This window comes from Anopheles nili, chromosome 2 (genome assembly GCF_943737925.1).
Source record: "Anopheles nili chromosome 2, idAnoNiliSN_F5_01, whole genome shotgun sequence".
NCBI classification, from domain to species: domain Eukaryota; kingdom Metazoa; phylum Arthropoda; class Insecta; order Diptera; family Culicidae; genus Anopheles; species Anopheles nili.
The window spans coordinates 71,228,650-71,248,014 of record NC_071291.1 but is presented as its reverse complement, the minus strand read 5'-3'; the positions used below and the strand labels follow the sequence as shown (position 1 = coordinate 71,248,014).

The 19,365-nt window shown below is 49.5% G+C and overlaps 1 protein-coding gene across 1 annotated transcript in view; it reads left to right on the top strand.

The window, feature by feature from the left end:
- LOC128721803 (ecdysone receptor-like) overlaps window positions 1–18,152 on the top strand; it is a 50,970-nt gene extending 32,818 nt beyond the window's left edge. The window contains exons 2-6 of the mRNA XM_053815595.1: window positions 16,144–16,317; window positions 16,382–16,701; window positions 16,794–16,940; window positions 17,015–17,167; window positions 17,235–18,152. Coding sequence (XP_053671570.1) covers window positions 16,144–16,317; window positions 16,382–16,701; window positions 16,794–16,940; window positions 17,015–17,167; window positions 17,235–18,152 — 1,712 coding nt within the window. The remainder of the gene's footprint in view (window positions 1–16,143; window positions 16,318–16,381; window positions 16,702–16,793; window positions 16,941–17,014; window positions 17,168–17,234) is intronic.
- Window positions 18,153–19,365: the final 1,213 nt, after the last annotated feature.

The window sequence follows — 19,365 nt, the reverse complement described above, 5'->3', positions numbered from 1 at the left end:
TATGATGAAGAGGTCCTCCGCTCATAACCCAACGAACCGGCGTCCTATTGCGCCTCTTCCAATGCAATCTGCCGAGACCAGCGCTTAACCGGTGATCGTAAATGTGGAAAGACTTGTTCCGTTTCAGTTCGCACTTCAGTTTGCTGGGAGAAGGAGTAGAACGCTCTTGAAGTCTTAAAACCCCACGTCGAAGTGCAGGAAATGTCAAAGTTTACTGACGAGTAGCGCCGGGCCACTTCACGATCGGACAAACAACCTGCCAAAGGTTGATTCGCTTCAAAAAAAAACCGCAACAACAGCGCCCTCGGGCTGGCATTATGATCAGCTTCCGCCCTTTCTCGGCCGATTATCTACGGCGATCGGCGATTTAGCATAATCCGACTTCTCGCGATGAGTACCGAGCGTCAGTTCCCCCCCCCCTGTCCCCCTCTCCTCTCCTCCTTCCCCTGGTGCCCTGATCTGCCATTACGCGCCAGCATGGTAGCACCTTCTTGAGAGTGGTTCCCTTTTTATCCACGCTTTCGTGGCCTAATGAGTTGCGAGATTTTGGCCGGTTTTTCTTTTCAACGAAGCTGTGAGCCTGAGGTTCATCGAAAATGAAAATAAAAAAAATAAAGCCGATTCGAATTCTAACCGACGATCGCGGCGGTACCCCATTTAGTGCGCCTTTCGACGATTCGCTTCCCGAGTGGGGTTGAAATGTGGAACGAATGCCTTCGGTCGCCCGGAGCCCGTCGTTTGCTTCCTTTGCGCCGTGAGGTCCACCTGGTGGCGATGGAGGTTAGGTGTTCCTTTTACTTTTTACGTTCGATTATTTATAACTTCCTTCCTCCGGCTACGTCCTTAGGTCCCTCTCTCCCAGCCAGTGAAGGGGGCCTCCAACGGCAAGAGCAGCACCGAACTAGATCGTTGGGCCCTCGGGAGGCGAGATTCGATTCAAGGTCAGCGTTCGTCCATTTCGATCGATCTTATCTAGCGTGGTCGGTGGTGGAGAAGGTGTGTCTGGAGGTGTGCCACACAGAGCCCAAGAGCGCATATGTTCGAGTCCGCCCTTTTTTTTGGGAGGGGGGGAGAGGGGGAGTGTGCCCAAGAAGTCAAGGAGGAGGTTGCTCATTGCTTCCCTGCTTCCAGAAACGGGCACTTATGTGTGCGGTACGATTGCTATTTAATTTATGTTGGAGGCCTCCCCCTTTTTGCCTTTGCGTTTTCCTTTTTTTCTCAATCTTAACGAGAAACAAATATGTTATGTACCGGGTTTTGGACCTCTTTTCTATCAAATCATGCAGATAAAAACCCCCTTTCTAAAAGGAAGAGAGGTTGTTGTTGCTGACTTCTAGACGTGCCAGCTTCCAGAGAAACTCCTCTGCATCTATTTTCCGGCACACAAATTACGCTCGTTGAAGGAATAATAGACATTTGCGTTCGTGGCTCTTTTTTTTGTTTTGTTCTCGTTTCGGAAAGTCATCTAATTGCGCTTGGCTTTTCCTTCGCGCGAGCCACACGACCAGGAAAAGTTGAAGAACAATCGAAACACGTCTGGTTTTAGGTGCAGAGTTGAGCATTAACTCGCTACATCAAACATTTCCACTCACTTGCCCATTTTCCGTGGGCGTACAAACAACACTTGCACTTGGGTTAATGGTGTGTTCCATTTTCCATCAAGTTCAGGGTAACTCGCGGCCGCAACCTGGACCTCCTCCTCCTCCTCCTCCTGTGTGCTCCCGTGTTTGGTCACGTTCAGCTGCGGCGAATGGCAAAATCCGGTCCGCCGTCTCTCTAGCATTTGCTTGTTGATTGCTTTATTTTGGCTGAATTTCCGCCCAACTTCTGTGAAGTTTGACCGCATTGCGCGAGAGCAACAGAACGCTCCGTTCAATCATTCGATTCTGACGTCAAGTCAAGACTCGGTTCCGGTGTGTTTTGCTCAGCCGCCAGTTCACGCCACATTACGCACCCGCGTCGTTCTCTTGAGCAGGCCGGCGTGTCCAAAAAATCGCATCCGGACGTGGACACGACGCCAGAAGTTGACGTTCTGCAAGCGAATGGTGAAGTTTCGTGCCTTTTTCGGACCACGCAAACACCTCCACCAGGAGATACTCGCCAAATGACGGAGTCTTCCATTTTGGGGGCTTAATTTCCCACTAAAAGCTCGTAATGCGATACTTACTCGTATTTTGTTCGCTTTGTTTGGCGTCTATTTAAAACTGCATTCACCTTCACCACGCGGTAGGGGTTTTTGAATTTGCGTTTTCGCGCCCTGCCAATCGAAAACAAAAAAAAAAGGGAAGCAACAAAAAAAGCTGCATTAAAACAAAACGAGGCGTGGCACTTTCGTGCCGGCATCGAGCTTCCCGAGCGCATACAAACGATTCAATTAAAGATGGGTTTCATTGTGCACGCTGCTGCCAAACGCCAAACGTTTTGCCTCCTGACGCAGAAGCCAGAACATTCGCGCATTTCGTCGACACCGTCAGTTTTCCGTGTTCGAACCCGTGACACATTCATCGTTTGTTTTTTTTTCTCCTGTCGTTTTTGCCGTGAACCATTGGAATTTGGAGGCGGTTTGCAAAAATGCACCTCACCCATGTTCTAAGACAGGATGTTCGGAAGCGTTTCGAAACACACAAGCGCCTGGCTGCAATCACGGCAAGGGAAAATTAACGAGGCCGTGAAATAAAAAAGGCACCAGCCAACGGTGCGGCTAAAATCGCACAAAAATATAAAGCGTCGCGTGGAACGGCGATGAGCGAATATAATGCAGTGAGGAATAAAACAACAATAAAATAAAGGTAGAATTTAAGCGAACCACAGTGAAGAAGAAAAACACAAAACGCCGCCTTGCATTTGCAACCCGAAAATCCCGCGCGGGGGCTATCATGCATCCCAAGTTGGTCGCTAAAAATATCCTTTGGAATTATATCGTAGAATATTTTATTGACTTTGGTGCGTTTTTTTTCGTGGGATTTGTTTGCGTGTGTATGTGTGTTGATTTGCTCGCGATTTTTTTCGTATTCCCCCCCAAAAGTGCACCATCCTTCGATGCAGCCCATTCGCTAATGTTGTTTGAGATTTGTGTATATTTTTTTTTCGCTGTTGCTTTGTTTATTCTGTCCTTCCGCCGCCATTTGGGCTCGGGGTGAGCTATGGAGAGGATTGTGTTTTCATTTAGTGGCCATTTTATGTTCGCCATTTGGGCGGTGCGGTGCGAGAAGAAACGAAGCAAACCGTATAAACGCCGCATCAAACTTGAGAAACTCGAATGCAACCGCAACGATCGAACGCAGCAGGCCGGTGTCAATGCACTTTCGGTGGTCCTAAAATGTCACCCCCGGATCGAAATGTCTTTGTATAGGTGAATTAAGAATCAATCAACGGAGACACCTCATCGGTCTGGTATGCCGGGACCGGCTGCTTAGAAGGGATCTGTTTTTTTCCATTTCCATCTCGCCTTCGATCGCAAGCTATGCGGGAAAATGCGACTCAAAATAGGTCTATTTTGAGCGTTTTTGCACAAATGAAAATGAGCGGCTTCGAAGTAAAATATGACCCGCATGAACTGAACGCTGGAGTGGAATAAACAATGCACTTAATTTTCCCGCACGAACGTGCGTTCCGAATTTGGTGCTCACCGAAACGGAAACCAAGTGATGTCACTTTCGAGGCGATTTTCGTTTATCTTCATCCGGCACACGGTTTGTGTCAGATCGCTCTATCAGCTATCATAACGTGCGGTAAATTATGGGCCAGTTTAGCTTGCGTTACTTAGCGCAAGGTGGGAAGTTTCGGTGGAGGTGTCATTTAAGAAACAAGAGCCACTTTACCTTTAGCCATTTCGGCCTTTTGGCAAGCCTTTTGCTGTATAATGAAGCCCGGGCTCTTGTGTGGGTCTGATGCACTTCTGCTGGGTTGGTGTTGGATTTCTGCGAAATTTTAAATTCGAAAAAAAAGTGCAGCCTAAAAAAACACGTTGCTCTCGCATCGTGCACGCATTTGCGGATGATAATTAGCGATGTAACAGGCCTGTTGTGTTGTTTGCCGCCAACCACAACCACAGGGAAGTGATTTTTGCGAGGCAAAACCGCGCAATGAGCCTCGCACTCAAAGTGCACATTCTTCTGCCGCGGCGTCGCCGACATTGACCATAACCTTTTTTTTTCTGGCATGTGAGGCTCACCACAATTGGCTGCGTTATTTTTGCGCTGCTCCATGGCGCAAGGAACCATTTCATGGGGCAGAAATCGCGAATCGAGATGGTAATCTTCAAATCAAGGCTCTCGGCGCGCTTCTCGTGCGATGGTTTATTAAGATTTTTTTATGTTCGCTTCTTTCATTTCGCCTTCAAACTACAAATCGCCCGTTTCCAAACAACGCACAATGATGCTCGCTGTGTTCTGTGTGCGCTGTCGCATATCGCGATCACGCGTGCTTGTTTTTCTCTATTTTTCCTTTCGGTAATGAAACGCTTGTTTCGCGTCTTCGAGATGCGCCTTGCACGCCGCGAGTGTGCGTTTCAATGTTACAACCTTGAAGTGAATCATTACATTACTCCATTATGTTCCGTCGTCAGCGAACGAACAGCAGCTCACTTTCTTTCACATTTTCCGCTTCGGCTTTCCGTCAACTAAATGCAGACCTTCTGTTGTGTGCCGGTGCCAGCTTTTCCGGCTTCCGGGGGGTCTTTCCGGACATTTGGATTATCGTTGTTCCGCGTGTAGGAAACCGATCCTTATCGCTTCCGATCCCCCAGCATGGTCGACGCGTCACAGGCTTCCCTCAAAGTGTCTCTCACTATAAATACTCGTGTCAAACATATGGTCAAACATCGAAACGTCGCTCGAAATGAGAGGCAGTTCTTCAGCAGATCGGTTGTACGTCATGGCGTGCTCGTGATCCTCTGGGAACGCTCACAGAAATATGTCGAAACGATGCAAAGTATTTCCAACCGATCGACCTTCCGAAGCTCAGCTTCCCGGGTTGGAAGGAGAGAGCAAAAATTGATTGCATTGCGCCGTGCCGCCGAAATAGCTTCCGCGAACGCATTTGCGCGTTCGTTACGATGGTGTGTTTGAAAATCTATCAAAAATAAAAATTCCCACCAGAATTCCACGCGGGCCACGGCAAGATCGTCCTCTTTTGCGATCCCGATCGTACGCCCTGGTGGGGTGAATTTCAATGTCAAAATGGCAGCAAAATTCGTGACATGTTGTACGCGAGAGGGAGTATAAATTTAGCAAACACGGCGAGAAGCTATATATTTTTTTTTTCTTACAACCACGAAAGCTTGTAATTCTGCGCAAACTGAGGCAACGAGACGCCCCTTTCGTCCGAGAAGTGCCTTTCTCGATCGTTTATTGCATCAAAGAGGCCCGGTTTATATTGTCGAGGTGTAAAATCAGCGTACATTTAGTGCACAGTACGTTCAAGTATTTTTTTATGTTAAATTCGATCGTCCTGTCGCCAACACATGCAGTTGATTTGACCAATACTTCGTTTACAAGCTCACCACTCGGTTTAATTACATATGAGCCGTGTGACGAGTTTGCAAATTTCATCCGGTGTGTTTTTCTGCTCTTCGTTTTTCCGTTCTCTTCCGACTAACAACCAGGCTGCTCCATCATTTTCTGCTTATTTTCGGTCGCAAGCGGGGCACACACACACACACACTTTCCGTTTCACTCCGCACCATCAATCATGCGCGATCGCATCTTGAAGGAGAGCCGCCTTTCAGGGTCTCTCTAACGAGCCACGCTCGTTCGCACGTTTATTCAGTGATGTTGATTTTATTAACTACATGGGACTACAGCTTTCTTTTTCGTGCGCTTCGTGGGGCTTTCTAACGCGCATCGCTTGTTTCCTTGCTTTGACTTTACGATCGGTCTGATTTGGGTGGGTTTTTTTTTTTGCAATTTTTTGCTTCACGACACCTCGACTCGCTGATGAAGTGTCGAGTGATACACGATCGGTTGTAAATTGTGAATCGACGTCCAGTGGTAAAACGATTTATTGCCATCTTGTCGTTTGTTTCCGGACACGTGAACCGGTTCGCGAATTCGCGCATTTTAATATGCTAAAGCAAAAAAAAACGAACCGAACCGAGCAGAAGATGTTTCACCCGAGACGAGGGAGTTTTTCACAAAACCCGCATCGATCAAGCCCGATACAAGCGCATCAAGGACACGATCTCGAACATGTGTGACAACATCGGACACCGATACACCCCGCCCGGGCGTTTGACGCTGTTTTGTAAAAGGAAACGTGGATTAACGTGACGAAAGCCGTGTGAACGTGTGGCTGAACATCCATGTCTCGCAAACGGCAGTAGAATTTGCACCAGTTTCCATCGGTGCACATTCGCTCACTTTTTTTGTATGCTCATTGGCGAGAGGGAAATGTTGCCCACCAACTGCAACTATTGCTCAAGTTCGTCGAGCCTGTGATAGACCACCTCGTAGTGCCACGCTGCCACGCTGCTGGCAGACGAGAAAGAAAATGTCAATCAACAACCTGCAACAGCTCGCACGAGACGTGCGCTTGCATTGAGCAGATAAAGATATGGTCAGAGAGCTGCAAATTGCGACCGGTCTAGCCAGGTCGCTCATTAAATCTTGCAACACATGCGTGTGTGTGTGTATGCGCAAACCGTGGATTCGTGCAGTTGTGAGGCCTAAGGCCTAAGGGTTGTCGATGGTGGTTCCTGCGAGCTGCGACATAAATCGATTAACTTCGCCCCGTCCACGAGCTCTGGTGGAAGTCGAAATGGGGTTCTAGCTGTTGACCGTTCGCTGGTGTCGCTGATGACCGGTTTTTCTACCAAGTGCTAGACAGATTGGACAAGCTGTCATAAAGGCCTCCGATCAATACCCCTTTCAACGCTGTTTAAAGACATCTGTCCAAATTCTTGGCGATGCATGATGTGCCAGTTGTTAGACAAAACAAGAACCAACTGCTCTTTCTTCGTAAAATGCAGTAGCAAATCAAAATCTCCACAACACCCAGAGCATCTCGTAAGACTCTACGATCCTCTGCTATTTCACGATCAGAACGCAATTCCGTGGATGCTTCTCGGTTCGATCTAGATTTGGTGCTACGCTCGAGCGGAAACTGACCTCACTCACTGCCCTTCAAATGATGGTAGCGCCCTACAACAACAAAAAAAAAGAGACCTGTGGGCACCCTCAGAAAAGCATCATGGTCATATGCCACGTTCGTCCGATGCACTCGCGAATCTGTGTGCTGGTTTCAAGTGCGCGCAATGCGTGTCGAATTGCTGGAACAAAACGAACGCTGGCACATTCTCCGCCTGGCCGTGCCACGACGCACGCGCTTAATGTTAGGGGTGTCAGTAGAAGAGTCAAGAGATAGAGAGAGAGTGAGAGTGAGAGAGAGAGAGATGTCCGGATCTCAGCATCCCTTAGCCTGCGGGCGATAGGGCGATATAGTCCATTCAGAAAACCAAACCCACTGTACAACACTCAATTGGCCCGGATGTGCTCCACCAGAAGGAGAAAGCGAGATAGAGAGTGTGTCTGTATGTGTGTGTGTGTGTGAGGGGAGGGGAGGGGGACTGCAAGCTCGATCGTCCACTGCAGCAGTGCATTCTGGCGCAAACGAGACAAGAGTCAAGGACGCACAGTGCCCCCAAACGTCGCGTACTCTGCGCGACCTGTCAGACGCAAGCGAGAAGAGAGACACGCAAGGACGCAAGGTTCTCGGTGCTCCCGTCCACCCTCACTTACTCCCCAACCCCCTCGCCCTTTCCCTCTGACAAGTTGAGTGCGCTTCCCATTTCACTTTCCACTTAAAAGCAATCTTGAACCAAGAACCGACCCGTTGTTGCGCAGATAGTCCTCACGAGAATGGCGCCGTTCCCGCTGCTCCTAGAACGTGCCAATCTTTCTCTAGAAGTTGTTGTTTTTTTCTTTTTTTTTTGTTGCTTTTGTTGCTGCTCGCCCCCAACCACCACGCGCCCTCCCCCACCCCGGGGTAGGACGAAATGCGATCGCAAGCGCGGCCACAATTTCCTACCATTTCTTGCGGTGAAGCACGAGGTGCTAGATTCGCTAGCAACAGCAACAGCAACAGCATCAACAGCCGCAGCATGAGAGGCATATGCTGCATTGCTAGACTTCAGCTTCGTCGCTTCCTGTTCCTCCTTGTTGCACACCCGTTGTTGCACTGCCCTCCGTTTGGCTCGCCCGTAACGATGATAAATTGCATAGCGGCCACTATGATGGTGGTGGTGCTTGTGCGTTTGTGGGTAGTAGATTACGTGCTGCAGCAGGAGCAGAAATAGGTGGCGGTTTCGTGGCCTCCCCGGGTTCGTCAGGGTGGGGAGATGAGTTTGCACGGGGCAATGAAGTGTGACAAGAGCTGTTAATAATAACAAGCGACTTCATTCGAGCTGCTCTCAGGGCGGTTTTGCTGCTAAAGATAATCAGCAATTTGCATTTTGTGCTGAGCTCGAGTGGCACAAACCTATGCCGCTGGGGTGAAGGAGTTTTCCGGAAGGATCGGAATCGAATTCCATCCAAAATGAAGACCGTAAGCAGCTTCCCCTTTAGATACCCTTTTTCGATGGTTCGATTGCCGAATCAAGCCAGTTCAAAATCAATCCATTCGAGCTTCCTTCTCGATTGATCGTAAAATGATGTTACAACCCTCCGTTTTAGGGGTGGTTGCTTTCGATTGGATAATTTGTCTGTCAGCAATATTTCTCCCGCGCGCGGACATCACGCGAGAGGCTTTTTAAGGCGCTCCATTAACTCCGTGGAGCAGTTTGCCGATTCCAGGGAAAGGATATCCTTTTCATTTTCCTTTTTTCGTTGAGATGGCGCCACAAGCGCTGGAAGAAACCGAATGAGGGGGAGTCTCTTTCACACACCTCGTTGTGCCTTCCGTTACACGCACATTTGCTTGTCGAAGATTGGCGATTTTTATTGCCTTTTTGTAGTGGCGGAAAACACAGCGGCAACACAGCGATATTCCCGCGTGCGCGCGAGGTCCTGCCCTTAAAGGGAGGAAGCATTGCAACCGTTTTGTCATTCCCGGTCGAAGAAGAAGAATGCCCGCGAGCAGGAAGAAACTCTCGACAGTCAGGCGTCACTGTCGTCCTCCCCATTCGGCCCTTTCCAGCGTCGAGCAGCTTTAACAAGCGCCCGCAACTCAAACGGTTACCAAGACCCGCATCTATCTTTAGATGCATCTAGCATTTCCATCCACCCTCCCGCCGAAACGGCTTTGAGCCCTTCGCGACGATCCACGCGATGTGCACACGAGAAACCCAGTAACTTACTTGCGGCTGTCTCCTCTTTCCAGGGGTTATCACGGGTAGGAGGTTATGGAAGGGCTCTTTACACCCCATGCAAGGCTCCTTCCCTCCAAAAGCCCTTACCAAACGTCGACTCACCAGTCCGGCGATCGATAATTCTTTGTTTTATGCTGCTCTTCCGCTGCAATGCCAGCTTCTCGCGCACTTTTTCCTTCCTTTTGGGGTCTTTTTCTCTCTCTCTCGCTCTCGCTCTTGCTCTCTCACACACTCCCTTTGGGTGGCTTTCACCAGACCAGCAGCGCAATGGTTATCTTCGCCGGCTTCACTTTCTTCGGCCCAGACCAGCGCACGTCTTCATCACGCGCGTATAAACATTATTCGTTCATACTTGCAACCTATCGCGGGTGTGTGAAAGAGCGAGAGAGAGAGAGAGAGAGAACCTCATCCCTTCGTTTTCTGTTGGCTGGCTGATGCTTCTGCTTCTACTACTGCTGGCTGCTGGCTGCATGTGTCGTGCACTCTTCCCGACCTATGCCAGTAATTTTTCGAGTCGGGTAGTTTGCTGTGTGTGTGTGTACATATTTTCACAGTTTTTTCCCTCCATCTCCTTCTTCTTCTTCTTCTGCTTCACCCTCGACCCAAACAGCCACCCCAATTCTCGGGTGTGCGCGCGTTCTGCTGGGATGTCGGGGGTGGCAATAAGAATGTACCCGAGTACCGGTATCGTGCTCTAGAGCATGCTTCTTTGCCATGGTTCTCTTTCTCTCTTCGTTACACATACCCAGATAAATCGCCACCCGGGCGTCAAGGGGACGAGGTTAAGTTTCCCTTTTTTATGCTCATGCTCCTCCATGTCGTGGGCGCGCGCCCCTGCACATGCGACCGTATGTGGGGGTGGGTGGTGCATATGTATGCTGGCTTCCCCGTGCTTCTTCCTGGCCACCTCCATCCTTTCGATGGCATCGGTTGGCACTTAGGGCGGCGCGTATTATTATTATTGTTGTTTTACAGCGACATTAAAACGCGACCCTCGTGAAGTTTGCTTCCCATGTATGTATGTGTGTGTGCGTATTTGTGTGCATTGGAGTTGCCTCTCCAACCCGATGGCAGCTCACGGTTTTTGTGCTACACCGAAATGGGTGTAAAATTGAATGAGATGAACCATAAACGACCGATGATGCATTTATGGCAAACGGCAGAACCACACAACCGCGAGAACCGTGCACCTATTTATGCACACCCGCGGTGAGTGTGCATTTATTTTTAGGTCCCGCACATTCCCGTGTGTGTGTGTGTCGACGATCGCAAGGAGCGCTGCTGGAGGATGTCGTTTTGCCCATACGCGCGTAATTAGTGTGGTATGGCATGAAGTAAAATAAATCGAACGCAATAGAATTAGGTCAGCCAAGCGCCGACCGATCGTTGAACTCCGCACATAAAGTCGTTTCTTGCCCACCTTCTGGAAGGGAGTATCCCTAATGGACACTCTTTCGATCTAGCAATCGGTGTGAAGGTGTCATTCCATTTCCTCACCATGACAACCGGTTTTCACCGTGTCGCGAAAAGTCCAAAGATCCTCACACGAAAACGGTAGCACTCTGAAACTGGCGCTAAATCATCGTCCCAAGTTGAGTACGATTCCAGAACAACGCGAATTTACGCGTGTTTACCATTAGAAACCATCCCCCCCGTAAAGGATTGTGGCAACATTGTTGCTCGGAAGTTTGGCACGGCACGTTGCATTTAAAGTAGTGAAATTAATCGTCTGCCGACCATGGCAGGGGGTCTTAAATATCCTGCTGGACGGCGGACACAGCAAGCCAAAGAAGCCGAGAGCGATTTACTGTCCGCGGGCGGCTGCAAATATTGCAAAAAGCTCCAACGATTGACTCACGCCAACAGGCAAATGACCGCTCGCACGAAGTGGAATTTATTGTGGGTTTCCGCTGCAGCCAGATCGTCCCAGAATCTCAAGCTCAGCTCGGTTGAGGTCGCCAGACACCCGTCAGGTAACGGTGCGGTGCTAAAGTCTAATAGACACGCGCATTTGTGACTTGTCCCAGCAGCAGCAGAGTTCTTAAGTCACAAATCGCTTTCGGAACGGCTTCATCAGAGCGCAGGTGATCGGTTGAGATCTCACAGATCTGGACATCAACTCCCCGTAGATCTGAAAGTGCCTGCTGCAGACAGTACTTCCGTGGATGGCGTGGCAGAGATCGAGATCTTCGCCATCACCCACCGCGACGTCCTGAGCTGAGCTGTTCGGGGTTCATGTTTTGTGTTCTGGAAATAAATGAGCGTAATAAAATAACTCATCGAAATCGTAAATGCCTGTCGATTATGCCGCCACGCCGTTCCTTCGAGCCTGCCCGATTCGACGGTGGAGTTTCAAACAGCAGGATATAAGGCTTATTTGGCATTTTCGCGTGTAGCGTGCGTTGTGGGAAAGACGATTCTCGGAACAAGAGCTCATCTGCATCTGTTCCTCCCGCACCCAAAGACTTCTCGGTTCGATTTTGCGGTTCATCGCACGACAGATGAGCTGCAAATTAGTCCGATGAGATGTGTCACATTACGCTTTGTAGCAGCTACGTGCGTGAACTGTGTCAGAAGCGAACGCCTACTTCGTGCGAGGTATCTGCTTTTTTGTAGCGAATTTTGACTTATTTCAGCCGCGAGTGGCTCACTCGATACACTTCGGGTCATAAATATGCAGATTATCATTTTGAGCAGTCTCAATTCGGGTCTCGTGGTTTTTTTTTCATCTGCTTCTCACAATAACAGCACCCAACCTTCTGCTAATGGTGGGAAGGACGAAAATGAAGCTTATCTGCATCGGCTCTCCATGCTGCAAGGTTGAGTTTAACGTACCCCTCGAAAAACATTTTGATTAATCGGTGAAAAATGTTACCCACCCACATGAAGGGCTGTTCAGATCACTAACAAAAAAAGAACAACTACATGTTTTAGCGTGCAAAGGCCACCATGCGGCGAGAGTTGATCGCTCTAATGCATGCTGAAATTCCTCTGCACTATTTACGATCGTGCCCTCGTACGTGCCTATCGGCGTGCATTCGATTATTACAAATGGCACTCGTTACGGGCGCTACTCCACTCCACATGTGCCTGCACAACTTTGCCGGAGGTCGTCGATCGTCCGGTGGTGAGAGCTTCTCCCCCGGAGGAAACTACTCGCTGTTCCTTACCCGGCTGACGTCATTTGCGGTTTTGCGATAGTTTTGCACCCAGCGAGCTGTGCATTAGAACCCCACGATCACAACGTGCGGAGGATCGTACACCGATCGCCAAGTGGTAGGAAATAAATTGTCACGCCGGCGTTTATTGCTCTCACATGCATATGCTTTAAATCGAGACACGGCTGGTAGAATGTCCCCGATCGTCTGTTAGAAGCGTGGTTGGAGATCACGCTAAGGGGTTCTCACTTCTCATTCCGCTAAAAACATTCGACTCTAACAAACCATGGTAGCATTGCTACGAACCGGTGCCATTGGAGGTTTGTTGATAACCGCGTCATCGTGGGAATGATGAATGGCAATCGGGTTTACGTCGCAAATGCATGCCCGGTATGATCGCTGAAGGTGCAATAGTTTATCACTAGAAGCTAGGAACTCTAGGATCACAGAAATGCTAGGGAAGACTGAGGCATGATCCTTTAATTTTGGAATTTTTCGATGCGCCTTTCTCAGAAGCAAATTTTTAGTCTCTTCCTGGATGTGTTAAAAATACTCAGAAGTCAATTCTTCGTCTCTTGTTAGTGAGATGTTTAGGAAGTAACGGGTTTATCCTAGACCCACGCTACACGCTCAAAAGCAACCAGGGATATCCTGTGTACACGCAACAGAAACAACCGCCTTACGATAGTTGTTTGTAATTCAATTTTCAAGGTAACGTACATGAATAAATCGAACACATTCTCTTGGGGCCTAACAAATCTCCCTGGCCAGTTTTGGGTAGTTCCCAGCCGGTCGCCAAAACATCTCATCTTTATTAACGCCGTACTCTCCGGGGAAGCTTCCAAACATTCCACCGTACGAGATCTACGCCACCCAGAAGGCAATGAACCGATCCAAGGGAAATCGATCACCACCCGAATCCAACGGCACTGACTACTTCCTGGGGGTGTTTTTCATTACCGATCGATTAAAATTTCAGATGGGTTGTGAGCGTTATTTTTCTTCCGTCCTGCCGTTCAAGGATATTACGAGCGGTGAAATTTGTGATCAATTCCGAGATACTCAAAAATATTCGCTGTAGGTTAAAACCTACAAAACTGACATACGTCCCTGAAGGTACACCTTCAGTAAAAAGCTCAAACCCGACGGTTGTGTATTATACCGATCGCAGTAGGCTTCATTCCGGTCGTCCGATTTTGCGCACCGATAACCACAAACTAAAAGAACTCGCGTTTCAAAGCTTACGCGGCTTGGTGTTCTCGTCTCATCGCGTTCCAACCCGGCTCTTGTTTACAGGCGCAAAATTAACGGCCCCCCCAAAAGTGAAAGGACCGTGTCGTGCTATGCTGACTTTAATCGTGCATTTTCTTGCCCGCGAGATTTATGGTGAATTTTTATTTTCCACCCTGCAGCCTGCAGCGAGCGATCCTCGCGGGATGGCACGACGATCGCAGCGTGAGCGGGAAGCAGGAATCCAAATTTTGGGTTTTTTTTTCTCTTTTTGTTCTTGCTCTTGTGTTTATGTTTTTTTTTTTTTGTTATATGACGTTCGTTTCCTCTTTTTTTTTCCTCCCAAATTACATTAGCTCTCGATTCCAGACTCACGCGGCCTGTCGGGGAACCTGGTGCGTGATTAGCTCTGGAACCCTGGCTTGGTTAGTGCGAATGTGGTTCTTAGTCAGAACCGCGTAAAAAGTGCAGCCTTTTTTTTTGTTCCGCGGAATGCAACAACCGCGACGACACATTTATGCATCTTCCACCCCAATATGCCTCATCCGTGGTTTTCATTTCGCCTCTTTTTCCCTCTAGATCGAGAGAGACTGATTGTGCGGTGTTTCTGGTGTGTGCGTTCGCGTTCCCCTGTGAAATTCTCGCTCGTAATTCATTCGCCGCGTGTGCGTTGGTTTTCTTAAGATATCAAACGTCTCCTTATTCTCCTCGGTTGCGGCATTCGGTACGGCGGCTCTAATTCCATCGCCGTTTCGGGATGCATTTGTCGTTCTTTTTTTTTGTTTTGCTCATCCTCCTGCACCCCAATGTGTGGGGCCGCCCATGGAGCTATGTCCGCCTTCCTGGTTTGGTGACAGACGACAAAATTGCACTCGCTTCCTGTAGAAACCGAAGCGAAGCCACACGCGCCACTCGCGAGGATCAATAAATAACCGCCCATTCCGTGGGGTTGATCGGTCACAGCACAGACGAGGTTAGAACTGCCATCCCCGACGAGTGGTGGGTGTCATTTATATCGTGCGAAAACACAAACCCATGCGTGAGTCACGGTGGACCTCTCAGAAGCTGAATCAGGGACCGATGTCCGGATAGATGTGCCAGGAAAATCCCCACAACCCGAAAGCGTAGAACTCACACACGCTGCCGTCGGGTGATGCAAATTCCAGACCACGAGTCCTTCGCGGCATGATGCATCCCGCCCGCCCGTCGACCTTTGCGTGTCAGCGGCTGAAAGATATACGATGCAGTTTATAATTAATTGGATGCCTTACGGGCCGCCAGAAAACCGAGCTTCCCCAATCCCCTTGATGGGGGTGAGTTGCAGATTGCGGGAACACCCGCGGCGGTCACGATCGAGAAATGTGCAGTAGCCCCACGCTCCGGGGGGTGCCGAAAACGAAGCACGCCGCGGATTTCGAGGTCCTTGTGCTTTACTTTTTTTTATTATGCCATCCCGCGTCCTCCTGACGAGAGGTGGCTGTGGCTGGTTCCGGAAGCTGGAGGTAACCGAAAATTCAGTACAAACGTGAACCGAAAAGAAGGGAGAGTCTTACGACGTCACCTAAACACCTCCTGACAGTGCGACCTTTCACGGTTGCTGGTTTAATATCCGCACCGAGCCGAGACTGACACAATAAATACATCTGCGCATGATATAATGAGATGCTGCTTTGCTTTTCTTCTCGTCCCGTTGGTACCACTTTAATTTATTTCCTCACTGTGCTGCGAATGCAATTTTCTGCATGCGCGGCCATTGTCGGGCATAATAAACCGTAATAAACATCAAGCGCGGCGGAGGCAGTTCCTTAATTCCCGCGAACTGTCAAGCGAAAAGCCGTTTTAAGCTGCGAACGGTGACAGCACGCGAAAACGAGTTCAAGAGCAAACCATTTTTCGGGGGTAATTAAAACGTCTTTCACCGGTTGTGGGGGGGGGGGGAGCGATGGGATTTTTGTTACAGCGACGAGTAGGAAGAAGAAGAAGTCGCACAGGAGGAGAATCCTCAACCGTCAGTTCGGACTTATCAAGTTCCCGAATACGATTGCATTCGAAGATAAATGCTTTGGCGTTGCATTTCCCGGCGGTGGTGTGTTCTTTTCGTCATATTTGTTCGTGCGTGAGTTTGAGCGAAACTTAAAGAGCAAAAAAAAAACACAACGTCTCAAGAATTGACGAAACCATTACACATTGCAGTTTAATGTCACATTGTTCCTGGAAATGATGGTTGCGTGTTTTATTCTGTTTCGCGCTATCCTTTGGTTAGTGTAGTGTAAGGGAACGGACCACGTGAAGAGAGAGGGCGCACGTTGGATAATAGCAGTCAAACATTTTCGCCCTCCATTAGATACGATCTTTAATTAGCTTCCCCGAAACAGCTAACGCTCGATCGAGTTTCGCTTGGTGTCTTCACATTCACTCATGAATTCCTTCCCCATCTCATCCTTTTTGCAGGACGTGAAGATTTGTCCCCCTCGAGCAGTCTCAACGGTTACACCGGTGATGGCAGCGAGGCGAAAAAACAGAAGAAAGGCCCAACGCCTCGCCAGCAGGAGGAACTCTGTCTCGTGTGCGGTGATCGAGCGTCCGGCTACCATTACAACGCGCTCACCTGCGAAGGCTGCAAGGGTAAGTTGCAAATAACAACGATGTCACGATGTGTGACCGATTCTAATGCCCTCGATCCTGTCAGGTTTCTTCCGGCGCAGCGTCACCAAGAATGCCGTGTATTGCTGCAAGTTTGGGCACGCGTGCGAGATGGACATGTACATGCGACGCAAATGCCAGGAGTGCCGGCTAAAGAAGTGCCTCGCGGTGGGGATGCGGCCCGAGTGCGTCGTGCCCGAGAACCAGTGCGCCATCAAGCGGAAGGAGAAGAAGGCCCAGAAGGAAAAGGACAAGGTGCAGACGATCCCATCTACCACCGTCAGTACAACGAACAGCAGCAACTACAAGTCGGAGCTGCTGCCGGTGCTGATGAAGTGCGAATCACCGCCCACCGCAGCGATACCGGTATGTTTCCAGAGCAAGCATGTGTTTTTTTGTTCTTTTTTGTCTAATAATTAGCTTTATCCATTTCACACTGACCCACCCAATGATGACAGCTTCTGCCGGAGAAGCTGCTGAACGAAAACCGACAAAGAAATATACCTCTCCTGACGGCCAACCAAATGGCCGTCATCTACAAACTCATATGGTACCAGGATGGCTACGAGCAACCGTCGGAGGAAGATCTCAAGAGGATAATGATCGTAAGTAGCAGTGTGCGAGATCTAACCATCCTTGTCGATAAGCTAACGGCTCTCTCTTTCTCGCTTTTCAACAGAACTCACCCAACGAGGAAGAAGATCCCCACGAAATCCACTTCCGGCACATAACAGAAATCACCATTCTCACAGTACAACTTATCGTGGAGTTCGCGAAAGGACTGCCAGCATTTACCAAGATCCCGCAGGAGGATCAAATAACGTTACTAAAGGTAGAACGTAGTTGTTGATTTGCAAAGTGCTGCTTGCTTAATTCCACCTCTTTTTGTCCTTATACAGGCCTGCTCCAGTGAGGTAATGATGTTGCGAATGGCCCGTCGGTACGATGCCGAAACCGACTCGATCCTGTTCGCCAACAACCGATCGTACACGCGCGACTCGTACAAGATGGCGGGCATGGCAGACACGATCGAGGACCTGCTGCACTTCTGCCGGCAGATGTACACGCTCACGGTGGACAACGTGGAGTACGCGCTGCTAACCGCGATCGTCATATTCTCGGATCGGCCCGGCCTAGAGAAAGCCGAGCTGGTCGAGACGATCCAGAGCTACTACATCGACACGCTGCGCGTCTACATCCTCAACCGGCACGGTGGCGATCCGAAATGTAGCGTCACGTTCGCGAAACTCCTGTCGATCCTCACCGAGCTGCGAACGCTCGGCAACCAGAACTCCGAGATGTGCTTCTCGCTGAAGCTGAAGAACCGCAAGCTGCCACGCTTCCTCGAGGAAATCTGGGACGTGCAAGACATACCACCGGTCGGGCTGGCTAGGCACCAGGAAATGGTCGCCCAGCAACAGCAGCAGCAGCATCAGCAGTCGGACAATCCGAACGCTTCCTCAATGGCGTCCACCTCGTCGAACATCGTCGTCGTCGGTGTAAGCAATGGTGTGCAGCTCAGTCAGATGGGTGGTCAGCAACAGCAGTCGAATCAGCTACAGCAGCAGCAGCAGCAACAGCAGCAGCAAGTTCACACCAACGGCACCGTAACCACGCTCGTGGTCGGTACTAACGGAGGCAGCAACAGCGTCACCACCAATGGCACGCTAAACGGCAGCAACAACGGCACAAGCAGCAACGGTGGAAGCAGCAGCAACAGTAGTAACAGTAGCAGTAGCAGCAGTAGCAGTAGTAGCAATGGCAGCAGCACCACCAACGGACTGCTCTCCACGGTCGGAATGCTCGACCACGTATAGCTAGTGTAGGGCACGGTGTCCTCCGCCGCCGTCACCATCGAGGCTCACCGGGGGGTATCGTCTGTGGGTGGTGGAGGTGTCCTTTTCGACAGCCACCATCCGCTGGCGGGGCTCATCGGTGCCGACGGCGACGGCGGCCCGGACACCGGAAGCGTCTTTCCCGACGACGACATTCTATTTATCGTAGAGAGTTAATTTATTTTACGTTTACCTTTCGCACACCCCGAGCCGGGTGTGCAGAGGCCGGGGGAAACAAATCTCCTTCCTGCGCTCGCGGTCGCCATTGCACAAAATTCTCCCATCCAAGGATAATGGGTGGGCGTTCTTAGGCGTTTATTTTTTCGTTCACGTTTGGTCGCAAGCACACACACACACGATTTTAGAGAAAGAGGCAACAATATTTCATTCCTCCTCGTATACAAGTGTACAGTACGCAGCTCATGAAGAATTTTAAGTTTAGTTCGCTAGTGTTAGGTCCTGTTTTGTTTATATATTTTCCATTTTCCTTCCCCTCCAACCATATTGTTGCATTGTAACATTGTAAGCTAGGAAACACACAAAGCAAATGCTAAGAAAGGGAGTTTGCAATAGAACGTTTCTGTAGATAATCAGTTCGGTTATTAGCGTTGAGGGGGTTGGGAAATGCTATCAATTCGGTATGAGCTGTGCGTAACCTGTGTTGTGAGTGTTGTGAGATGAGGAAAGTGAGAGTACCACTACTATACGATAAGTGCAGCATTATACAGTTTAGATAGTGACCACCGGGGATGATTCGTCGTCGCTGCCCTTTCGGGCACGATGTTCACGGGGGGTATAGAACGGGAGCAAGAAAGCGCGCGTGTGTATTTAAGCGGTAGGGTGTACAATAGTAATAAGCTAAGGGGAAACGAAACACTAGTGGAGAAAGTAAACCTACACATAATACTGCAAGAGATACTAGTTCGATAGGGCAACACACACTACTGTGGAAAGGCGGAAGAAAGTGGAACCACATCTTCGAAGCATCTCGTGTCTGCATACATAAAATGCACATACTACTAACACCCACCACTACAGGACAGAAGCTCGAACACGTGCATTGAGCTTGTAACGCTCTAGTTGCGTTTTTTCCCGCTGGAGTACTTTTTGAGTTTCAAATGGATGACGACGCGAAGAGCTACTTCCCTTCAATGCTGCCTCGCTGCTGCATGCCTTCGTCTGCACGGCCAGGATG